The sequence below is a fragment of the Oncorhynchus mykiss genome, chromosome 13 (assembly GCF_057628025.1).
Source record: "Oncorhynchus mykiss isolate SJ-2025 chromosome 13, ASM5762802v1, whole genome shotgun sequence".
Lineage (NCBI taxonomy): Eukaryota > Metazoa > Chordata > Actinopteri > Salmoniformes > Salmonidae > Oncorhynchus > Oncorhynchus mykiss.
In genome coordinates, this window is record NC_143034.1 from 67,585,089 (window position 1) to 67,608,214 (window position 23,126).

General features: G+C 47.4%; 2 protein-coding genes across 3 annotated transcripts in view; one reads left to right on the top strand and one right to left on the bottom strand.

Moving 5' to 3' along the window:
- The window catches only part of adcy9b (adenylate cyclase 9b), a 92,903-nt gene extending 75,872 nt beyond the window's left edge, over positions 1 to 17,031 (bottom strand). For both annotated transcript variants that reach the window (XM_090197318.1, XM_090197317.1), the window contains exon 1: positions 13,193 to 17,031. In XM_090197318.1, coding sequence (XP_090053444.1) covers positions 13,193 to 15,026 — 1,834 coding nt within the window. In that variant the 5' untranslated portion in view covers positions 15,027 to 17,031. The remainder of the gene's footprint in view (positions 1 to 13,192) is intronic.
- vasnb (vasorin b) overlaps positions 1 to 23,126 on the top strand; it is a 438,263-nt gene that overhangs the window by 129,306 nt on the left and 285,831 nt on the right. The gene's annotated exons all lie outside the window — the stretch shown is intronic.

The following is a 23,126-nucleotide window of genomic DNA, read 5'->3' on the forward strand; positions in this document are numbered from 1 at the left end:
GAGAAGGTCAGTGGAAGGGGTGAATAGTATTTGAACCCAGGTCTACGCCCCAGCTCCCTAGCAGAAGCAGTACACCACTGAGCTCAGCAGTACAGTTGGAGAAGGTCAGTGGAAGGGGGGAATAGTATTTGAACCCAGGTCTACGTCACAGCTCCCTAGCAGAAGCAGTACACCACTGAGCTCAGCAGTACAGTTGGAGAAGGTCAGTGGAAGGTGAACTGGCGGCAGAGAAGTCAGACCAGGAGAAATAACTGTGTTTCCAACGCCGCAGTTTATTAACAAAAACCCACCGGGAAACAGAATAATAAAATAAATGGGTCCATAACCCAACACACACCAGGACAGACGAGCACAAACACTACAATAAACAATCACCCACCAGGACATGAGGGGGAACAGAGGGGTAAATACACACCAGGACAGATGAGCACAAACACTACAATAAACAATCACCCACAAGGACATGAGGGGGAACAGAGGGGTAAATATACACCAGGACAGACGAGCACAAACACTACAATAAACCATCACCCACAAGGACATGAGGGGGAACAGAGGGGTAAACACACACCAGGACAGACGAGCACAAACACTACAATAAACAATCACCCACAAGGACATGAGGGGGAAACAGAGGGGTAAATACACACCAGGACAGACGAGCACAAGCACTACAATAAACAATCAACAACCAGGACATGATGGGGAACAGAGGGGTAAATACACACCAGGACAGACGAGCACAAACACTTACAATAAACAATCACCAACCAGGACATGATGGGGAACAGAGGGGTAAATACACACCAGGACAGACGAGCACAAACACTTACAATAAACAATCACCAACCAGGACATGATGGGGAACAGAGGGGTAAATACACACCAGGACAGACGAGCACAAACACTTACAATAAACAATCACCAACCAGGACATGATGGGGAACAGAGGGGTAAATACACACCAGGACAGACGAGCACAAACACTTACAATAAACAATCACCAACCAGGACATGATGGGGAACAGAGGGGTAAATACACACCAGGACAGACGAGCACAAACACTTACAATAAACAATCACCCACAAGGACATGATGGGGAACAGAGGGGTAAATACACACCAGGACAGACGAGCACAAACACTTACAATAAACAATCACCCACAAGGACATGATGGGGAACAGAGGGGTAAATACACACCAGGACAGATGTGCACAATCAGCGATGGCTAGAAGGTCGGTGACTTCGACCGCCGAACGCCGCCCGAACAAGAAGAGGGACCAACTTCAGCGGAAGTCGTGACAGTCAGGGTTCTACATTCAACAAGAATATGATATAATAATATGATCCATCCACTTCAAAGCAGCATAACCAGCTCTTGTCCGAGCGCTGGAATTCTGTCACCTGAATTCTGTCATCTAAAACAGACTAAAGAGAGCCATACAAACTGTAGAAATATAATTACTAGTCCACCTATCATGGTCTCATTGACTTGAAAGGGGGTGCCCATTCTAGTAACTCTATTTCTACGATGCTGACATTTAGCTCCAACTATAGCGTGATGTTCTGCAGGTGCCATCGCTCTGAATTAGTCACCAAGACAGGATGGACACAGCCAGGTAATTTGCAGGGTGAGAGCCCAAAATAGCTCCCATTTCCACTGAGATAGGGACAACAGGGGGCCGGGCAAACATTGCAGACGGACGGGCGGACGGATAGACAAGCTGGCAGACAGACAGACACTAGACTAGGACCACACAGAGACAGGGGGAGAGAGGTACGCAGAGATCAAAAAGCCACTTCTGAAGAGGTGCTCACTGACTGCTCTTGTCAGGGATAGAAGGGGAAAGGGGGATACCTGGTCAGTTGTACAACTGAATGACTTCAACTGAAATGTATCTTCCGCATTTAACCCAACCCCTCTGAATCAGAGAGGTGCAGGAGGCTGCCTTAACCGAACGTTCACGTCAATGGAATGTTGTCTTATCACCAAGCCATCGTAAATCGACTATCAGCGTTAAAATCTCAGAGGCTCGTCTCAGTTCACACAGCCACGAGAGTTCTAAAACAGACAGTGTGGATGTACTAATATAGGAATACATTTTAATATAAAAGTAATGTGATTAACATAATGTTGTAATTCTACCACAGGCCCAACGCTCTTAGACTACCTGACGCCCCTTTTAAATCTAATCAGCAGTACAGACGATACTGCGTTCCTTCAGACACAGCCACTTCCCCAACGATTCAGTCAGACCTGTCAACTTCACTGTTTAAGCCTAGGCTTCCTCGGCTAAGACTGTATTCACATCTCAACTAACTCACAAGGCACTCTGCATACAGTCAGCAATTTTAGTGAAGGAAATGTAAGACTTAAAAACAATGTCAAAATGACTTATTAGCACCATGTAGACAGACACAAGCAGATGCAGAATGGCTATTATTAGAGCGTCACTTAGGGACTGGCTAGCTCATCCTTAACAGGATGCACCTGTGACATTTAACTATTTGGCACTCAGCCAGAGGCTACAAACACAACAATAAATTGTAAACAGTTACAGTACCAGTCGAAAGTTTGGGCACACCTACTCATTCAAGGTTGTTTCTTTATTTGTAAAATTTTCTACATTGTAGAATAATAGTGAAGACATCAAAACTATGAAATAACACATATGGAATCATGTAGTAACCAAAAAAGTGTATAGATTTTATATCTGTGATTCTTCAAAGTAGCCAACCTTTGCCTTGATGACAGCTTTGCACATTCTTGGCATTCTCTCAACCAGCTTCATGAGGTATGCACCTGGAATACATTTCAATTAACAGGTGTGCCTTCTTAAAAGTTAATTTGTGGAATTTCTTTCCTTCTTAATGTGTTTGAACCAATCAGTTGTGGTGTGACAAGGTAGGAGTGGTATACAGAAGATAGACCTATTTGGTAAAAGACCAAGTCCATATTATGGCAAGACTAGCTCAAATAATCAAAGAGAAATGACAGTCTATCATTACTTTCATGCAAGTTTCTTCAAGTGCAGTCGCAAAAACCATCAAGCACTATGATGAAACTGGCTCTCATGAGGACCGCCACAGGAAAGGAAGACCCAGATAAGTTCATTAGAGTTACCAGCCTCAGAAATTGCAGCCTAAATAAATGCTTGACAGAGTTCAAGTAACAGACACATCTCAAAATCAACTGTTCAGAGGAGACTGCATACTGCATGAATCAGGCCTTCGTGGTCGAATTGCTGCAAAAAAAACTACTAAAGGACCAAGTTTCTTGGGCCAAGAAACATGAGCAATGGACATTAAACCTGTGTTAAACCGGTGGAAATTTGAGATTTTTGGTTTTAACCACTTTGTCTTTATGAGACGCAGAGCAGGTGAACAGATGATCTCCGCATGTGTGGTTCCCACCATGAAGCATGGAGGAGGACTTGTGATGGTGCTTTGCTGGTGACACTGTCAGTGATTTATTTAGAATTCCAAGCACACTTAACCAGCATGGCGACCACAGCATTATGCAGCGAGACGCCATCCCATCTGGTTTGTGCTTAGTGGGACTATATAATTTGTTTTTCAACAGGACAATGACCCAACACACCTCCAGGCTGTGTAAGGACTAATTGACCAAGAATGAGAGTGATGGAGTCCTGCATCAGATGACCTGGCCTCCACAATCACCCAACCTCAACTCAATTGAGATGGTTTGGGATGAATTGGACCACAAAGTGAAGGAAAAGCAGCCAATAAGTGCTCAGCATATGTGGGAACTCCTTCAAGACTGTTGGAAAAACATTCCAGGTGAAGCTGGTTGAGAAAATGCCAAGAGTGTGCAAAGCTGTCATCAAGGCAAAGGGTGGCTACTTTGAAAAATCTAAAATCTATTTAGATTTGTTTAACACTTTTTTGGTTACTACATGATTCCATATGTGTTATTTCATAGTTTTGATATCTTCACTATAATTCTATAATGTAGAAAATAATAACAAATAAAGAAAAACCGTTGAATGAGTTGGTTTGTCCAAACTTTTGACTGGTACTGTAGGTCAGACACCAGTGTGTTTAAGCATGTGTGTAATGAAAAGCCTGATTTACACTTTAGACTATAGAGCCGTCCTGAACTGGTTGGCTTGGATATTTTATTTTCACATTGTGCTTTCCAGCACAGTTCCAGCAACTATGATGGATGCATAACCAGTCCAGCCCAGTAGGCCTACAGCTCGGCCTGGCTTAGCAGTGCCAAAGGGGAAAAAGACCCAGTTATAGATTTAAAAAAAGGCTTGAATACAATCTTGGCCTGTTAAAATGCGTTGAAGGCCCTGAACACCAAGAGTGAGACATTAACTAACTCAAAAGAACATCAAGACCACGGAGGGAGGGCAGTGGCACAACAATTAGTGTCTGGGTCAAAGCCATTTACTCCCACAGCTGGGCGAGCAAAGAGCTCCGACCCTGCCAGAATCCACACCCTCCCACCATGACTTACTGTAGCTTATGTACGCTAAGACAGTGGGGAAGATTTTTCACAGCGAACAAGCACAACTCTCTCCTCCTGACAGCTAGCTCTCTCAGCGGGCCAAGAAAAAGTACAAGGACAGGATACATCTTGGGAAGTGAACTGAATACATCATGGAGGGAAGGGAGGAGAGGGGGAGGAGGGGGAGGAGCGAAGAGGGGGAGGAGGGTGGAGTCAGAGGAGTGGAAACGGCACATTTAACCTGAGGCGGGAAAAAAAGGGAGAGTGGTGAGGGCAGACGCGTTCGTCCTCGTGAATCTAATTAACGAGCGAGAAATGTTGCGCTGTAAATCATTTCATCCTCTGGCCGTTAAGTAAAGGGCACTTATGGTAGCCTATTGGTTAAGGGCGTTGGGCCAGTAACCGAAAGGTTGCTATTTAGAATTCACGAGCCGACTAGGTGACAAATCTGTCATTGTGCCCTTGACCCCTAATTGTTCCTGTAAGTCCCTCTGGATAAAAATGTCTGCTAAATGACTAAAATGGAAATATAGCCTTATTACTCACCTGGCAAGCTCATAACACGCTGACTCCTTGGCTGAAGACTGCTGCTATAGCTGTGCAATGTATAGACAGAGACTGCTGCCATAGCTGTGCAGTGTATAGACAGAGACTGCTGCTATAGCTGTGCAATGTATAGACAGAGATTGCTGCATAGCTGTGCAGTGTGTAGACAGAGACTGCTGCATAGCTGTGCAATGTATAGACAGAGACTGCTGCTATAGCTGTGCAGTGTAGACAGAGACTGCTGCTATAGCTGTGCAATGTGTAGACAGAGACTGCTGCTATAGCTGTGCAGTGTGTAGACAGAGACTGCTGCTATAGCTGTGCAATGTATAGACAGAGATTGCTGCATAGCTGTGCAGTGTGTAGACAGAGACTGCTGCATAGCTGTGCAATGTATAGACAGAGACTGCTGCTATAGCTGTGCAGTGTAGACAGAGACTGCTGCTATAGCTGTGCAATGTGTAGACAGAGACTGCTGCTATAGCTGTGCAGTGTGTAGACAGAGACTGCTGCTATAGCTGTGCAGTGTATAAACAGAGACTGCTGCTATAGCTGTGCAATGTATAGACAGAGACTGCTGCTATAGCTGTGCAGTGTATAGACAGAGACTGCTGCTATAGCTGTGCAGTGTATAGACAGAGACTGCTGCTATAGCTGTGCAGTGTATAGACAGAGACTGCTGCTATAGCTGTGCAGTGTATAGACAGAGACTGCTGCTATAGCTGTGCAATGTATAGACAGAGACTGCTGCTATAGCTGTGCAATGTATAGACAGAGACTGCTGCTATAGCTGTGCAATGTATAGACAGAGACTGCTGCTATAGCTGTGCAGTGTATAGACAGAGACTGCTGCTATAGCTGTGCAATGTATAGACAGAGACTGCTGCATAGCTGTGCAGTGTATAGACAGAGACTGCTGCTATAGCTGTGCAGTGTATAGACAGAGACTGCTGCTATAGCTGTGCAGTGTATAGACAGAGACTGCTGCTATAGCTGTGCAGTGTATAGACAGAGACTGCTGCTATAGCTGTGCAGTGTAGACAGAGACTGCTGCTATAGCTGTGCAGTGTATAGACAGAGACTGCTGCTATAGCTGTGCAGTGTATAGACAGAGACTGCTGCTATAGCTGTGCAGTGTATAGACAGAGACTGCTGCTATAGCTGTGCAATGTATAGACAGAGACTGCTGCTATAGCTGTGCAGTGTATAGACAGAGACTGCTGCTATAGCTGTGCAGTGTATAGACAGAGACTGCTGCTATAGCTGTGCAATGTATAGACAGAGACTGCTGCTATAGCTGTGCAGTGTATAGACAGAGACTGCTGCTATAGCTGTGCAGTGTATAGACAGAGACTGCTGCTATAGCTGTGCAGTGTATAGACAGAGACTGCTGCTATAGCTGTGCAATGTATAGACAGAGACTGCTGCTATAGCTGTGCAGTGTATAGACCGAGGCAGGCAACTTGGCACACTATATATGCTGACTAAAGTACACAAATCTTGAAGGTTTGTTCTCACTACGCAATGTTACAATGACCTGACTGTAACCATGAGTCATGGTGTTGAGAAATGGAATGATGGTAAAGTCACACATAGAGCAACACGCCCACACATCAAAGATGCAGTGTGAAATGGCCCTAACAGACAGTATCGGTGAGAGGATGAGGAAGAAGGAGAGAGGGGAGGTGGGGGGGGAGTGAGAGAGGGGGGAGGGAGAGAAAAGCAGAGGTAGTGAGAATGGAGAGGGACAGATGGATGAGAGATAGATGAAGGGAGGGAGGGAGAGAGAGAGAGATGGGATGAGAGATAGATGAAGGGAGGGAGGGAGAGATTGGAGAAGGGAAACCAACACTACACAGACGGTCTTGGACAGGCGCCTGGGGACCCGTTAAAAGACACCATTTTCCCTCAGATGGAGAGAGCATAACGGGCCCGACCACTCCATAAAAAATTCAACCATCGTTGGGTTTCAGGTCTTTTTCACGCCTGCTGGTGTGTGTGTGTGTGTGGCCTACTAAAGACACTCCAGGGGCTGCCTGACAAACGGGAGCGGTGGTGTCTCTGACAGAGAAGAATCTTCATTCCTTCCCGCCATCATCCATCATTTACAGCTGACCAGCTGCACCTGCTGAGGCGTCAGCCCCCGCCACCAGCCCGCCGTCAGCCCCCGCCACCAGCCCCCCGCCACCAGCCCGCCGCCACCAGCCCCCCGCCACCAGCCCCCACCACCAGCCGCTGCCATGCTGTGACAATGCTCAGATTGTCTTCATGCTCTGGAATCACACACAGGCATTTACCCTGATTGGCTCCACTGTGATCCAACATAGGCCTAGAGACACAAAAAAAGGCATGCACGATATATAGTCCTTCCTTATACCAAAACGTTGTCACTATTAAAGTTGGAATAAGAATCTCAGTATTTCTTTCTGCAGTGTCTCAGCCAGAAGCTCGGAATCATGTGATGTACTGCATGACATTGTTCATTTCTTTACTACCCAGGTCAGCCAAACCAGCATCTACCTACGAGCTGGGAAAGGACTTTCCCCTAATGTATATATGTGAAGGCCCCAATGTTTCGTTCTGCAGAGTTCCTCGCCCAGCTTCTAAAAATGATGAGATGTGACACACAAGTCAGCCAGCACAGCATCTACCTACTAGCTGTGAAGGGGACTTTCCCCTTGCATGTGGGACGCAGGGTCGTGGGAATGAGCGAGGTGACTCGTCCTTTTGACCTGAAAACCCTGACTATACACTGCAGAGTATATTGATAGAGTATACTGGTAGAGTATGGGGCGGAAGCGTAGCCTAGTGGTTAGAGCGTTGGACCGAAAGGTTGCAAAATCGAATCCCTGAGCTGACAACGCACAAATCTGTCGTTCTGCCCCTGAACAGGCAGTTAACCCACTGTTCCTAGGCCATCATTGAAAATAAGAATTTGTTCTTAACTGACTTGCAAAGTTAAATCAAGATAAAATAATACTGGTAGTTCCACATATTCATGATATACATGACTCCACGACACACCAACAACAATCTCACTGAATCAAAACATGGTAGGTCCTATCATTGCCCACAATGACAGTTGTGTGGTGTGAGCCTCTGATACTGCTATGGCTGGAGAGCGAAGCAGAATAAAGGGGATTTTCATTTTAGTGGCGGTTCAATCCCTCAGCCTTTCAAACACAGCTACGTTTGGCACCATAACTTCATTACTGCTAGGTGATAATGTACTGATTCTCCAGGTGATGAAAAGAGCCATTAAGCCAGAGTTTTAGTTCCATCAGAGGTATTTGCATAAAAGCATCAAATAAAAGTGAATTACTGGTCTCTCTGGGGTTATGTGATTTAGCAGGGAGAGAGGGACAGTGTGAGGAATAGAGAGCGTGAAAAGGAAACGGAGAGAGACAGAGAGAGAGATAATGGAGACGGAGAGAGAGGCTGAAACGAGGCGGAGCAGATGCACTGTAAATTGCTGACATCTCCATTTATAAAGAAAAGCTGTTACATAAATAGTTGCACTTATTTATTTATTTCTATTTCACCTTTATTTAACCAGGTAGGCCAGTTGAGAACACCTTTATTTAACCAGGTAGGCTAGTTGAGAACACCTTTATTTAACCAGGTAGGCTAGTTGAGAACACCTTTATTTAACCAGGTAGGCTAGTTGAGAACACCTTTATTTAACCAGGTAGGCTAGTTGAGAACACCTTTATTTAACCAGGTAGGCTAGTTGAGAACACCTTTATTTAACCAGGTAGGCTAGTTGAGAACACCTTTATTTAACCAGGTAGGCCAGTTGAGAACAAGTTCTCATTTACAACTGCGACCTGGCCAAGATAAAGCAAAGCAGTGCGACACAAACAACAGAGTTACACATGGAATAAACAAACGTACAGTCAATAACCCAATAGAAAAATCTATGTACAGTGTGTGCAAATGTAGTAAGATTAGGGAGGTAAGGCAATAAATAGGCCATAGTGGCGAAATAATTACAATTTAGCAATTAAACACTGGAGTGATGGATAGTGCAGAAGATGAATGTGCAAGTAGAGATACTGGGGTGCAATGTAGCAACAACAAAAAAATAACAATATGGGAATGAGGTAGTTGGGTGGGCTATTTACAGATGGGCTGTGTACAGGTGCAATGATCGGTAAGCTGCTCTGACAGCCGATGCTTAAATTTAGTGAGGGAGATATAAGACTCCAGCTTCAGTGATTTTTGCAATTCGTTCCAGTCATTGGCAGCAGAGAACTGGAAGGAAAGGCGGCCAAAGGACGAGTTGGCTTCGGGGATGACCCGTGAAATATAACTGCTACGGGTGGGTGCTGCTATGGTGACCAGTGAGCTGAGATAAGGCATGGCTTTACCTAGCAAAGACTTATAGATGACCTGGAGCCAGTGGTTTTGGCGATGAATATGAAGCGAGGGCCAGTCAACAAGAGCATACAGGTCGCAGTGGTGGGTAGTATATGGGGCTTTGGTGACAAAACGGATTGCACTGTGATAGACTACATCCAGTTTGTTGAGCAGAGTGTTGGAGGCTATTTTGTAAATGACATTGCCGAAGTCAAGGATCGGTAGGATAGTCAGTTTTACGAGGGTATGTTTGGCATCATGAGTGAAGGATGCTTTGTTGTGGAATAGGAATCCAATTCTAGATTTAAATTTGGATTGGAGATGCTTAACGTGAGTCTGGAAGGAGAGTTTACAGTCTAACCAGACATCTAGGTATTTGTAGTTGTCCACATATTGTAAGTCAGAACTGTCAAGTGTAGTGATGCTAGACGGGTGGGCAGGTGTGGGCAGCGATCGGTTGAAGAGCATGCATTTAGTTTCACTTACATTTAAGAGTAGTTGGAGGCCATGGAAGGAGAGTTGTATGGCATTGAAGCTCGTCTGGAGGTTAGTTAACACAGTGTCCAAAGAGGGGCCAGAAGTATACAGAATGGTGTCGTCTTCGTAGAGGTGGATCAGAGAATCACCAGCAGCAAGATCGACATCATTGATGTATACAGAGAAAAGAATCAGCCCGAAAACTGAAGCCTGTGGCACCCCCATAGAGACTGTCAGAGGACCGGACAACAGGCCCTATGATTTGACACACTGAACTCTATCTGACAAGTAGTTAGTGAACCGGACGAGGCAGTTACTTGACAAACCAAGGCTGTTGAGTCTGCTGAAAATAATGGGGTGTTTGACAGAGTCGAATGCCTTGGCCAAGTCGATGAAGACGGCTGCACAGTCTTGTCTTTTATCGATGGTGGTTATGATATCGTTTAGGACCTTGAATGTGGCTGAGGTGCACCCATGACCCTCGTGGAAACCAGATTGCATAGCGGAGAAGGTACAGTGGTATTCGAAGACTTTAGAAAGGCCGGGTAGGATAGATATAGGTCTGTAACAGTTTGGGTCTATAGTGTCTCCCCCTAAGGAAATTGTCTCACTAAGGTAAGACAATCCCTTGGAGGTTCAGAGCCAGGGTAAGAGAACAGGGTCACATTGAGGACGACGTCTGGGTGGCAGACAGGCAGGCAGGCAGTATAACTGAACAGGGAACAGAAATAAGGGGGAGGACGGGAGACAGAGGGGTACAACAGTCTGTTTGTGGTTCAGTGTCAGATAAAACCAACACCCAGTCAGCCACAAAGGGCACCACCCAACAGACTGAACCCCCCTGTCCCTGATGTCCCCAACGTATGACATATGACACTGTGAAACAGGTGCTGACCTTGACCAGTGCCAGGCTCCACGTGTCTCGCAATCACGAACAACAAAGAGGGAACCACCAATCACCTTTGATGTAGTGTCCCGACTGGCCCTGTATAAAGCTCTCATTCAGAACAGAAATGGGTGCACCGTACTGCAGCACATAAACAACACAGCATAAAGGTGTTTACATTAAAACCACATAGGTTTACTAAGTGAAAATGAACAGCCGTACTGTCCTTATTACTGCTGCCTGTGTTGCGAAACTGCCGTTAGGTGACCTTGCTGCATCAGTAGAGGACCGATAGATTACAATTAATCAAATGGTCACCCAGACTATTGACATTGACCCCCCCACACCTTTGTTCTACACTGCTGCTACTCGCCTTTTATTATCCATGCATAGTCACTTTACCCCTACCGTCAAATGACCTCGACTAACCGGTACCCCCTGCACATTGACTCTGTACCGGTACCCCCTGCACATTGACTCGGTACCGGTACCCCCTGCACGTTGCCTCGGTACCGGTGCCCCCTGTACGTTGCCTCGGTACCGGTACCCCCTGTACGTTGCCTCGGTACCGGTACCCCCTGTACGTTGCCTCGGTACCGGTACCCCCTGTACGTTGCCTCGGTACCGGTACCCCCTGTACGTTGCCTCGGTACCGGTACCCCCTGTACGTTGCCTCGGTACCGGTACCCCCTGTACGTTGCCTCGGTACCGGTACCCCCTGCACGTTGCCTCGGTACCGGTGCCCCCTGTACGTTGCCTCGGTACCGGTACCCCCTGTACGTTGCCTCGGTACCGGTACCCCCTGTACGTTGCCTCGGTACCGGTACCCCCTGTACGTTGCCTCGGTACCAGTACCCCCTGTACATTGACTCGGTACCGGTACCCCCTGTACGTTGCCTCGGTACCGGTACCCCCTGTACGTTGACTCGGTACCGGTACCCCCTGTACGTTGACTCGGTACCGGTACCCCCTGTACGTTGACTCGGTACCGGTGCCCCCTGTACGTTGACTCGGTACCGGTGCCCCCTGTACGTTGCCTCGGTACCGGTACCCCCTGCACGTTGACTCGGTACCGGTACCCCCTGTACATTGACTCGGTACCGGTGCCCCCTGTACGTTGACTCGGTACCGGTGCCCCCTGCACGTTGACTCGGTACCGGTACCCCCTGTACATTGACTCGGTACCGGTACCCCCTGCACGTTGACTCGGTACAGGTACCCCCTGTACATTGACTCGGTACCGGTACCCCCTGCACGTTGACTCGGTACCGGTACCCCCTGTACATTGACTCGGTACCGGTACCCCCTGCACGTTGACTCGGTACCGGTACCCCCTGCACGTTGACTCGGTACCGGTACCCCCTGCACGTTGACTCGGTACCGGTACCCCCTGTACGTTGACTCGGTACCGGTACCCCCTGTACATTGACTCGGTACCGGTACCCCCTGTACATTGACTCGTTGTTGTTATGTAATTTCCTTGTGTTACCTTTTGATTACATTTTTTTACTTTAGTTTATTCAGTAAATATTTTCTTAACTCTATTTCTTAAACTGCATTGTTGGTTAAGGGCTTGTAAGTCAGCATTTCATGGTAAAGGCTACACCTGTTGTATTCGGTGCATGTGACAAATAACATTTTATTTGATAGAGAGGCCATCAGTAAGGCAGAACAAGAAAAGTCCCAGCATATGTTAAAATGTTCCACTGCATAGAGAGATCAATATCAATACTGCTTCTGACTCTCTCCATGCCATGCTAAACAAATACACAAGACTGGATATCATGTCACATTTAGCCATCACTAAAACATCTCAATCTGTGCTTAACTCCTGACAGCCAGGCAATACTGGAACGCTTAAGGAAAAGTACTTTCAAGTACTACTTAAGTCGTTTTTTGGGGTTTCTGTGCTTCACCATTAACATTTGTGACAACTTATACTTCACTACATACATTTTTTTAAATGATGTAGTTTTTAGTCTGTACAGTTTCGCTGACACCCAAAAAGTACTCGTTACATTTTGAATACTTAGCAGGACAGTGAAACTGTCCAATTCACTCACTTACCAAGAGAAAAGCCCGGGTCATTCCTACTGACTCTGATCTGGCGGACTCACCAAACACACATGCGTCATTTGTAAATGTCTGAGTGTTAGTATGTTCCCCTGGCTAGCCAAAACGTGCTGTCTGGTTTGCTTAATATATAGAATGTGAAATGATTTATACTTTTACTTTTGATACTTAAGTATATTTAAAACCAAATACTTTTAGACTTACTCAAGTAGTATTTTACTGGGTGACTTGAGTAATTTTCTATTAAGGTGCCTTTACTTTTACTCAAGTATGACATTTGGGTACTTTTTCCACCACTGAAAGCAATCACATAAATCACAACCCATTCCCACAGATGTGCAATCCCCGCCTTGCAACCAGCTGGTCACGTACCTTTCAGCTGGTCCGCCACCACGCTCTGTCCAACCCTCTCAGTGACCCGTCCGTTCTCCCGCTGGTACCGGTCATCCAAAAAGTTGGCGGTGGCCTCTGATAGGTGCACCTTCCCGGCCACGCCCAGTTGCTCCATCAAATTGGCCAGGTTCACGTCGTTGGACCACACGTCGAACTTAAATCGCTTCATCCCGAGGATACCGCACAGGACAGTGCCCGTGTGGACGCCCACCCTCATGTTAACCATCTCGCTCTTCTCCTGGCAGAACTGTTCGATGGCTTGGATCATGCCCAGCCCCATCTCTACGCAGCAGTAGGCATGGTCAGCCCGAGGTTCAGGGCAGCCTGCCACGCAGTAGTAGCAGTCCCCGAGGGTGCTTATCTTCTCACAGCACGTCAGCTCACACAGCCGGTCAAAACGTCCAAAGAGGTCATTGAGGAGCCCCACCAAGGCGTGGGCCGACTTGTTGGCAGACATCTTGGTGAAGCCTACGATATCCGCGAAGAGGATGCTGACGGGCTCCATGCGCTTCATGTTGAAGGGTCTGAAGATGATCTGGCCTCTCGGGATTGAGGTCTTATTCCTCTTGTTGTTCTTGGGACTGGAGATGACGGCCGCCGCGCCGCTGCTGGAGTAGCGCTTGGCCGAGCTCCCGCCCGCCAAGCCTTCCTCGTCGCCCTGCTTCATCAGGTCGTCGGCCACCCTCCGAGGCATCACCGAGTGGATCATGCGTTCTTTCAGCGCCTTCTCCACCTCCAGGTCCTTGCCGTGCATGATGGCCTGGCCCACCTTGAGGAAGGTACTTCGCGATCGCACCTCAGACATGATGAAAAGGTGGATGCCGATGGCATGGGCGCACAGGTGGAGCAAAGCTTTGGCTGGCCCCAGCCAGCGTAGAGTGTCCCAGTCAGACCCCTCCATGGCCTGGCTCCAACCATCCCCAGCAGCCTGGGTGAGGTGAAGCCATCCCAGAGCCTCGAAGAGCACAGAGTAGAGAAGTCCCAGTAGCACCGAGGCATAGAGTCGGACGTGGAGGACGCTGTAGAGTAGCAGCAGCACCTCCATGCCCAGGGAGAAGGTCCCTACTGGAGATAGGCAGGCGCTGCCCGTGGGTAAGTCCCGGTTGAAGGTCACATTTCTGGGCTCCATGCCACTGAAGTCCCCCACATCCTCCACCACATCCTCAGGAGGGAGGGTCTCCAGGTCCCTGAAGCCGGCTGTCTGGATCTGGGGTGCCAGGGTGAGGGCAAAAGTCACCACGATGAGCAGCAGCGACGCCTGGTTGTAGCAGCGGACGTAGATCCTTGTGAACGTCAAAAGGAAGAGGAGGAGGCAGAAGAGGAGGAAGCAGGCGGTGGGGACGAGGAAGGCAGTTCGGTCACACCGGTCGGGGTTGGCACTGAAGTACACCCCCCAGAGGAGGCTGGCGGCGAACAGGTAGAAGAGGACGTAGCGGAACCTCCGCTGGGTCTGGGGAAAGCACCTCTCCCTGCATGCCTCCTCCAGGATGGGAGAGTCAAACTTTGGGTCCCAGAAGTGCCCAGCAGACCTTTCGAACAGCTGGGGCATCTTCCTCTGGGTTCGCAGCCCCTTAACCACGGGCCTGAGAACCCCGGACTCTCCCGAGCTGCAGCTAGAGGAGATGCTGTACTTGCAGTGTTTGGACCCACTCCCCATGAAGCCTCCTCCCATGCCACCCAGCGCCCCGGCTCCTCCTCCGTGCTTGTGTTTGACACTACTGCTGATCCTCACGGAGACGCTGCCCTCGCCGCTTGAGTCACAGCTCACCTCTGTGTTGTGAGGCAGCAGCTGCTGATGTTGGGGGGATGCCATGTTGCTTTTTAATCTAACAGAAATTCGACAACAATAGAGCGAATTGCTATTTGCAAGGCAATGTAGGCTATGAATGTATTGAGTGTGGTACCCTCTAGACTAGAACAAATAAATTATGCACTAACAGAAAACATCTCCAGAGAAAAAGTCTGACAGTTAGCCTGTACTGAATTTTGATCTGTTAATTATTGCCCCTCATGACGTCAATACTCACATTCTTATACCTTCCCCTCTGTTTTGACGCACTTGTGTCGGCACAGTTCATTCTGTTCCAGTCCAAGTACTGACAACTGTTTTTGACTCATTGAAAAAGATTTGGGGAGAAGTCAAAATCTTACATAACATAATTATGTTGACTGTAGAAACCTAGTTGTGTAATACTACTTTAGTAGTATTCAGTAGCATTTCAGTAGTATTTCCAAGGCTCTCCCCTGACTAAATAGCCGACTGTAGACTACTGGTATATTGGGACAAATTCTTCAGATAATGACAACTGAAACCTGGATCAAATTCCTTCATGCTCTCACTACTTGGCTGCCTGCATAGCCATTCTTTGTACATGCACTGTCAAAATAATCCTCCATTGATTTTAGATCCCGTCTGCATTTATATTTGTCTCTACAGAACTGTAGCCTCCTGCCTGTCCTCTCTTATATGTTCTATATTACATGGTAATGCTTTTAAGCAAGTAGACTACAACGCATTCAGAAATTGCTTCCAATTTACAGTGATATATGAGAAAAATAATAATTTCAAACTTCACGCGTGAACACTTAGTGTGTATAGAACTTTATCCCATATTCCCCAAATGAACCCAAGCACCGTCGTTGTAAAGGCATTGCAAGAAAAGCCACAGTTACGGAACTATTGTTTGACATGTGCTGGGTTATTTAAGGCGGAAATGTCTTCCCATAAACAAGAAAGAGAAAACAAACACTGACGTCTAATGCCCATTATCCTTCTTTACCCACATGCTCTTGCTGTGATTGGGAAAGGCCTATTCGTAAGTATTTCCATGGATGGAGCCCCGTCCTTTCCTGAGGTCCCTCTCCGGAATTTCCAAAGCTGCGCCTCCAATTCCCGGGGATCCACGCTGACAGAAGTGGGCAATTTTAAGAGGACAAGTTGGCAGAGCAAAAAGCTGCAAAATGTAGTAGACCTACAATTTAATTGGAGATCAAGTGTAAGCCTACACGCGCAAATACCTACTTTATTGGATCCATCCCATGCTCAGTCTGTGTTGAGTAAATATTGTTTTGATAATACAAGAACAGTCAAGTCAACATAACATTTATTTGAATTTCCTGATAACTGGCACTGATTTCTCCCATAATTCCACGAGTGACCGGCAATTGAATTGTCAGTAAACTTCAGTCTGCCATCCATACAGGGCCACGGCGGAAGCCAGTCTTGGTTGTATGTAGCCCCTTTCCGTCCTCCTTTGCTCGTTTGATGGAAACTTTTCCCACGCCACTATTCTTCCCATTGAGTCGCAGACGAATAGCAAGTGGAGAATATGGGCTAATTACCAGCTTTCTCCCTTCCTCGTATCCCCCGGACACCGAGTCCTCCCTGAACAGACAAGCGGCTCCTTGATCCCCCACTTTAACTCAATTGCATGAAGAAGCAGACGTCTGTTTCTTCTGTCCAAATACTTCAATTGTATTCAAGGCAGATTTGCGGGTTTCGCTATTTAAACGCACTTCCCGTCCGATCCTCTCTATCCCTTTGAGATGTTCTTCTATTCCCCGTTGTCTGGCCATTCACCGGTCTTTCTTTCCAGAAGAGGCACAATGGATACCGCTGTAAAGCGTTATGTGAGCTATCTAAGCACAGTTAAAAAAACAGCCCCGGTACCACCATCTTCACGGAGATTTCAGAATCCGCCGTCCACCCGCATGCATGTGTATAAATGTGTGCGACTGACTGTGGGTCAGAGAGGGACGAGAGTAGTGACAGGGGGGCGGACGTGTTTAGGTGCGTGCACGCAAAAGCGAGAAAGGGAAAGACTGGAGGGTGGCGAGCACGTATTCAGGGATAGGTGGGGTGTCCTTTTCTTTTTTACCCGCAGTGAGCGCGTCGGAGCACGCCCTCACCTCGCCAGCCACATTCTCGAAGAGATGTGGGCTTTTCACTCACTATCACAGATGACCACCGGTGTTTTTATCCGTAGTGTGGGTATTCGTGGAACCATGACAAAGTGAGTATGGAGGCGTGCTAGGGCGGGGTGCAGCCTTGAACAAAGACAGCAGCAACCCCCAGGGAGAACATCTCCCTTATGATATTATTAACGGTGCCATGTCCCCAGGCTTCAATATTAGGAACAAACTATTACAATCAAATGTCATGGGAAATGTTAGCCCACTAAATCTATTAATATCACCTGTCATTTCTATTGCTCTATTTATTCTCTATTTATTATGCACTCCTCCCCACGCATTCATTATAGACTTAGAAAGTGACATTGGAAGGTTTGTATAGGCTACTGTATGTAGGCTTCAACTGTAGTCTAGGAGTGAACTTTACAGTTGAGTATTGCAGTGGTGTAAATTACTTAAGTAAAAGTACTTTAAAGAACTACTGAAGCCGTTTTTGAGGTTCTACTAATATTTTTGACAACTTTACTACAATCCTGAAGAATATCATGTACCTTTTACATGTTCCCTGACACCCAAAAGTACTCATTACATTTAGAATGTTTAGCAGGAAGGAAGATGGTCCAATTCACACACTTATCAAGAGAACCTAGTCATCCCTACTGCCGCTGATCTGACAGACTCACTAAACAGAGAACATCCCTAGTCATCCCTACTGCCTCTGATCTGGCAGACTCACTAAACAGAGAACATCCCTAGTCATCCCTACTGCCTCTGATCTGGCAGACTCACTAAACAGAGAACATCCCTAGTCATCCCTACTGCCTCTGATCTGACAGACTCACTAAACAGAGAACATCCCTAGTCATCCCTACTGCCTCTGATCTGACAGACTCACTAAACAGAGAACATCCCTAGTCATCCCTACTGCCTCTGATCTGGCAGACTCACTAAACAGAGAACATCCCTAGTCATCCCTACTGCCTCTGATCTGGCAGACTCACTAAACAGAGAACATCCCTAGTCATCCCTACTGCCTCTGATCTGGCAGACTCACTAAACAGAGAACATCCCTAGTCATCCCTACTGCCTCTGATCTGACAGACTCACTAAACAGAGAACATCCCTAGTCATCCCTACTGCCTCTGATCTGGCAGACTCACTAAACAGAGAACATCCCTAGTCATCCCTACTGCCTCTGATCTGGCAGACTCACTAAACAGAGAACATCCCTAGTCATCCCTACTGCCTCTGATCTGACAGACTCACTAAACAGAGAACATCCCTAGTCATCCCTACTGCCGCTGATCTGGCAGACTCACTAAACAGAGAACATCCCTAGTCATCCCTACTGCCTCTGATCTGGCAGACTCACTAAACAGAGAACATCCCTAGTCATCCCTACTGCCTCTGATCTGGCAGACTCACTAAACAGAGAACATCCCTAGTCATCCCTACTGCCTCTGATCTGACAGACTCACTAAACAGAGAACATCCCTAGTCATCCCTACTGCCTCTGATCTGGCAGACTCACTAAACAGAGAACATCCCTAGTCATCCCTACTGCCTCTGATCTGGCAGACTCACTAAACAGAGAACATCCCTAGTCATCCCTACTGCCTCTGATCTGACAGACTCACTAAACAGAGAACATCCCTAGTCATCCCTACTGCCTCTGATCTGGCAGACTCACTAAACAGAGAACATCCCTAGTCATCCCTACTGCCTCTGATCTGACAGACTCACTAAACAGAGAACATCCCTAGTCATCCCTACTGCCTCTGATCTGACAGACTCACTAAACAGAGAACATCCCTAGTCATCCCTACTGCCTCTGATCTGGCAGACTCACTAAACAGAGGACATCCCTAGTCATCCCTACTGCCTCTGATCTGGCAGACTCACTAAACAGAGAACATCCCTAGTCATCCCTACTGCCTCTGATCTGACAGACTCACTAAACAGAGAACATCCCTAGTCATCCCTACTGCCTCTGATCTGACAGACTCACTAAACAGAGAACATCCCTAGTCATCCCTACTGCCTCTGATCTGACAGACTCACTAAACAGAGAACATCCCTAGTCATCCCTACTGCCTCTGATCTGGCAGACTCACTAAACAGAGAACATCCCTAGTCATCCCTACTGCCTCTGATCTGGCAGACACACTTATCAAGAGAACATCCCTAGTCATCCCTACTGCCTCTGATCTGACAGACTCACTAAACAGAGAACATCCCTAGTCATCCCTACTGCCTCCTATCTGACAGACTCACTAAACAGAGAACATCCCTAGTCATCCCTACTGCCTCTGATCTGACAGACTCACTAAACAGAGAACATCCCTAGTCATCCCTACTGCCTCTGATCTGACAGACTCACTAAACACACATGCTTAGTTTGTACATGGTGTCTAAGTGTGGAGAATGCCCCTGGCTCAGTGGCGACCCATCATTCAGGGCTGGTGGGGCAGAGTCCCACCTGGTTTGAGCCCTGCCTGTTTCAACATGTTATTTTAGCATTACTGTGTGACACATATCAGTTTGCAAACAATGTAAAAACACATTTGCAGGTGTTTCAGCCTGGTTCAGTGCTTTTTGTGGTGGAGGGGCAGCCAGCGGAAAATACAGAGTGTAGGGGTTAGTAATCTTCTATAGTTGTACCATGATTGGCTCAGTGTTCCGTCACTCATGGGGACACTACATCACTGCAAAATCTACAGGGAGAGCTAGAAAGTTCAAGCCCCTTGGGCACTGCCATAGATTTACATAGAAGTGCCCATCCAAAAAGGCTCAAGGTCGTTGGCCACAGATAAAATTACGTCAAATCACATTATATCTACCGTAGCTTTGATTGTACATGTCAACATCATACTTTCAAAATCTTAGCTAGCAAGTAAGACAAGTAGTCATCATCATGAATCACATTGACACTGGCAAATCGTTTTCAATCCTTGTCATATGAAGAGAAATTCTAGATAAAACCTATTGGTGGTCATCGGCCATTGGACATAAACATTACACAACAAGTTGGAAATTGCAAATTCAACAATGAGTGGGTTGGAAGGAATCAGTGGCAACTGCAAGTGTTGCAAAGCAATTAGTATTTCGCTTCCCCTGCCTGCTATTCCCCTGCCTGCTATTCCCCTGCCTGCTATTCCCCTGCCTGCTATTCCCCTGCCTGCTATTCCCCTGCCTGCTATTCTCCTTCCTGCTATTCCCCTGCCTGCTATTCCCCTGCCTGCTATTCTCCTGCCTGCTATTCTCCTTCCTGCTATTCCCCTGCCTGCTATTCCCCTGCCTGCTATTCCCCTGCCTGCTATTCCCCTGCCTGCTATTCTCCTTCCTGCTATTCCTCTGCCTGCTATTCTCCTTCCTGCTATTCTCCTGCCTGCTATTCCCCTGCCTGCTATTCCCCTGTCTGCTATTCTCCTTCCTGCTATTCCCCTGCCTGCTATTCTCCTGCCTACTATTCTCCTGCCTGCTATTCTCCTGCCTGCTATTCTCCATCCTGCTATTCCTCTGCCTGCTATTCTCCTTCCTGCTATTCCCCTGCCTGCTATTCCCCTGCCTGCTATTCCCCTGCCTGCTATTCCCCTGCCTGCTATTCCCCTGCCTGCTATTCCCCTGCCTGATATTCTCCTTCCTGCTATTCCCCTGCCTGCTATTCCCCTGCCTGCTATTCTCCTTCCTGCTATTTCCCTGCCTGCTATTCCCCTGCCTGCTATTCCCCTGCCTGCTATTCCCCTGCCTGCTATTCCCCTGCCTGCTATTCTCCTTCCTGCTATTCCTCTGCCTGCTATTCCTCTGCCTGCTATTCTCCTTCCTGCTATTCTCCTGCCTGCTATTCCCCTGCCTGCTATTCCCCTGCCTGCTATTCTCCTTCCTGCTATTCCCCTGCCTGCTATTCCCCTGCCTGCTATTCCCCTGCCTGCTATTCCCCTGCCTGCTATTCCCCTGCCTGCTATTCTCCTTCCTGCTATTCTCCTTCCTGCTATTCCCCTGCCTGCTATTCCCCTGCCTGCTATTTTCCTGCCTGCTATTCTCCTTCCTGCTATTCCCCTGCCTGCTATTCCCCTGCCTGCTATTCCCCTGCCTGCTATTCCCCTGCCTGCTATTCTCCTTCCTGCTATTCCTCTGCCTGCTATTCTCCTTCCTGCTATTCTCCTGCCTGCTATTCCCCTGCCTGCTACTCCCCTGTCTGCTATTCTCCTTCCTGCTATTCCCCTGCCTGCTATTCCCCTGCCTGCTATTCTCCTGCCTGCTATTCTCCTGCCTGCTATTCTCCTGCCTGCTATTCTCCTTCCTGCTATTCCTCTGCCTGCTATTCTCCTTCCTGCTATTCCCCTGCCTGCTATTCCCCTGCCTGCTATTCCCCTGCCTGCTATTCCCCTGCCTGCTATTCTCCTTCCTGCTATTCCCCTGCCTGCTATTCCCCTGCCTGCTATTCTCCTGCCTGCTATTCTCCTTCCTGCTATTTCCCTGCCTGCTATTCCCCTGCCTGCTATTCCCCTGCCTGCTATTCCCCTGCCTGCTATTCTCCTTCCTGCTATTCCTCTGCCTGCTATTCCTCTGCCTGCTATTCTCCTTCCTGCTATTCTCCTGCCTGCTATTCCCCTGCCTGCTATTCCCCTGCCTGCTATTCTCCTTCCTGCTATTCCCCTGCCTGCTATTCCCCTGCCTGCTATTCTCCTGCCTGCTATTCTCCTGCCTGCTATTCTCCTGCCTGCTATTCTCCTTCCTGCTATTCCTCTGCCTGCTATTCTCCTTCCTGCTATTCTCCTGCCTGCTATTCCCCTGCCTGCTATTCCCCTGCCTGCTATTCCCCTGCCTGCTATTCTCCTGCCTGCTATTCCCCTGCCTGCTATTCCCCTGCCTGCTATTCTCCTTCCTGCTATTCTCCTGCCTGCTATTCCCCTTCCTGCTATTCTCCTGCCTGCTATTCCCCTGCCTGCTATTCCCCTGCCTGCTATTCTCCTTCCTGCTATTCTCCTGCCTGCTATTCCCCTGCCTGCTATTCCCCTGCTAAAGTTTCCAAGATTTGCCCACAAGAAGGACTGCCGCACCACCTTCCTGTTCAAGTGAGCACAGCACACAGCACGAGTCCAAAAATGTATTGTATGTTGCTGCATAAGTGATGTAATATGCCAAGGAGAAATGTATACTGTAGCCAATAAAGTAATACTAAGTGTATGTTATTTAGTAAGCTGTTCGTAGCCCATGTGCCTCACCTTAATTATTTGGTCTCTTTCCCCCTCATAACTTTATCCTACTGTTCTGACTTGGTGGTGCACATGTAGCCTATAACCTGTTTTAGAGAAACGTCATCATCAAGTATTGTAAGAGCTTTCATTGTCTGCTTATATATCCCCTGTACTTATCCTACTGTTCTGACTTGGTGGTGCACATGTAGCCTATAACCTGTTTTAGAGAAATGTCATCATCAAGTATTGTAAGAGCTTTCATTGTCTGCTTATACTGTATATCCCCTGTACTATAAGAGCTGGAATCCTACAATGTGATTTTCTGGATTTTTTTTCTCATTTTGTCTGTCATAGTTGAAGTGTACCTATGATGAAAATTACAGGCCTCTCTCATCTTTTTAAGTGGGAGAACTTGCACAATTGGTGGCTGACTAAATACTTTTTTGCCCCACTGTATATTTTAGCAATTACATTTACTTTTGATACTTAAGTATATGTAAAACCAAATACGTTTACTCAAGTAGTACTTTACTGGGTGACTTTTACTTGAGTAATTTCTTTACTTTTACTCAAGTATGACATTTGATTACCTTTTTCCATCAAAGGAATATTGAGGCCATCCGCTTGACGTGCAAAGGGAAGTCCAGTTTTGAGTAACTTCCTGCTCCTTCCGGTTGGATTCGTGGGAACGACAAATAACCTGCCCTGCGCTTTGTTGTCAAGCACTGTATCCCAAACATAGAGACAGAAGAGAAGGGTGCCAGGCTTTCAGCCATGGCTATATAAAGAATCTCTAGGCA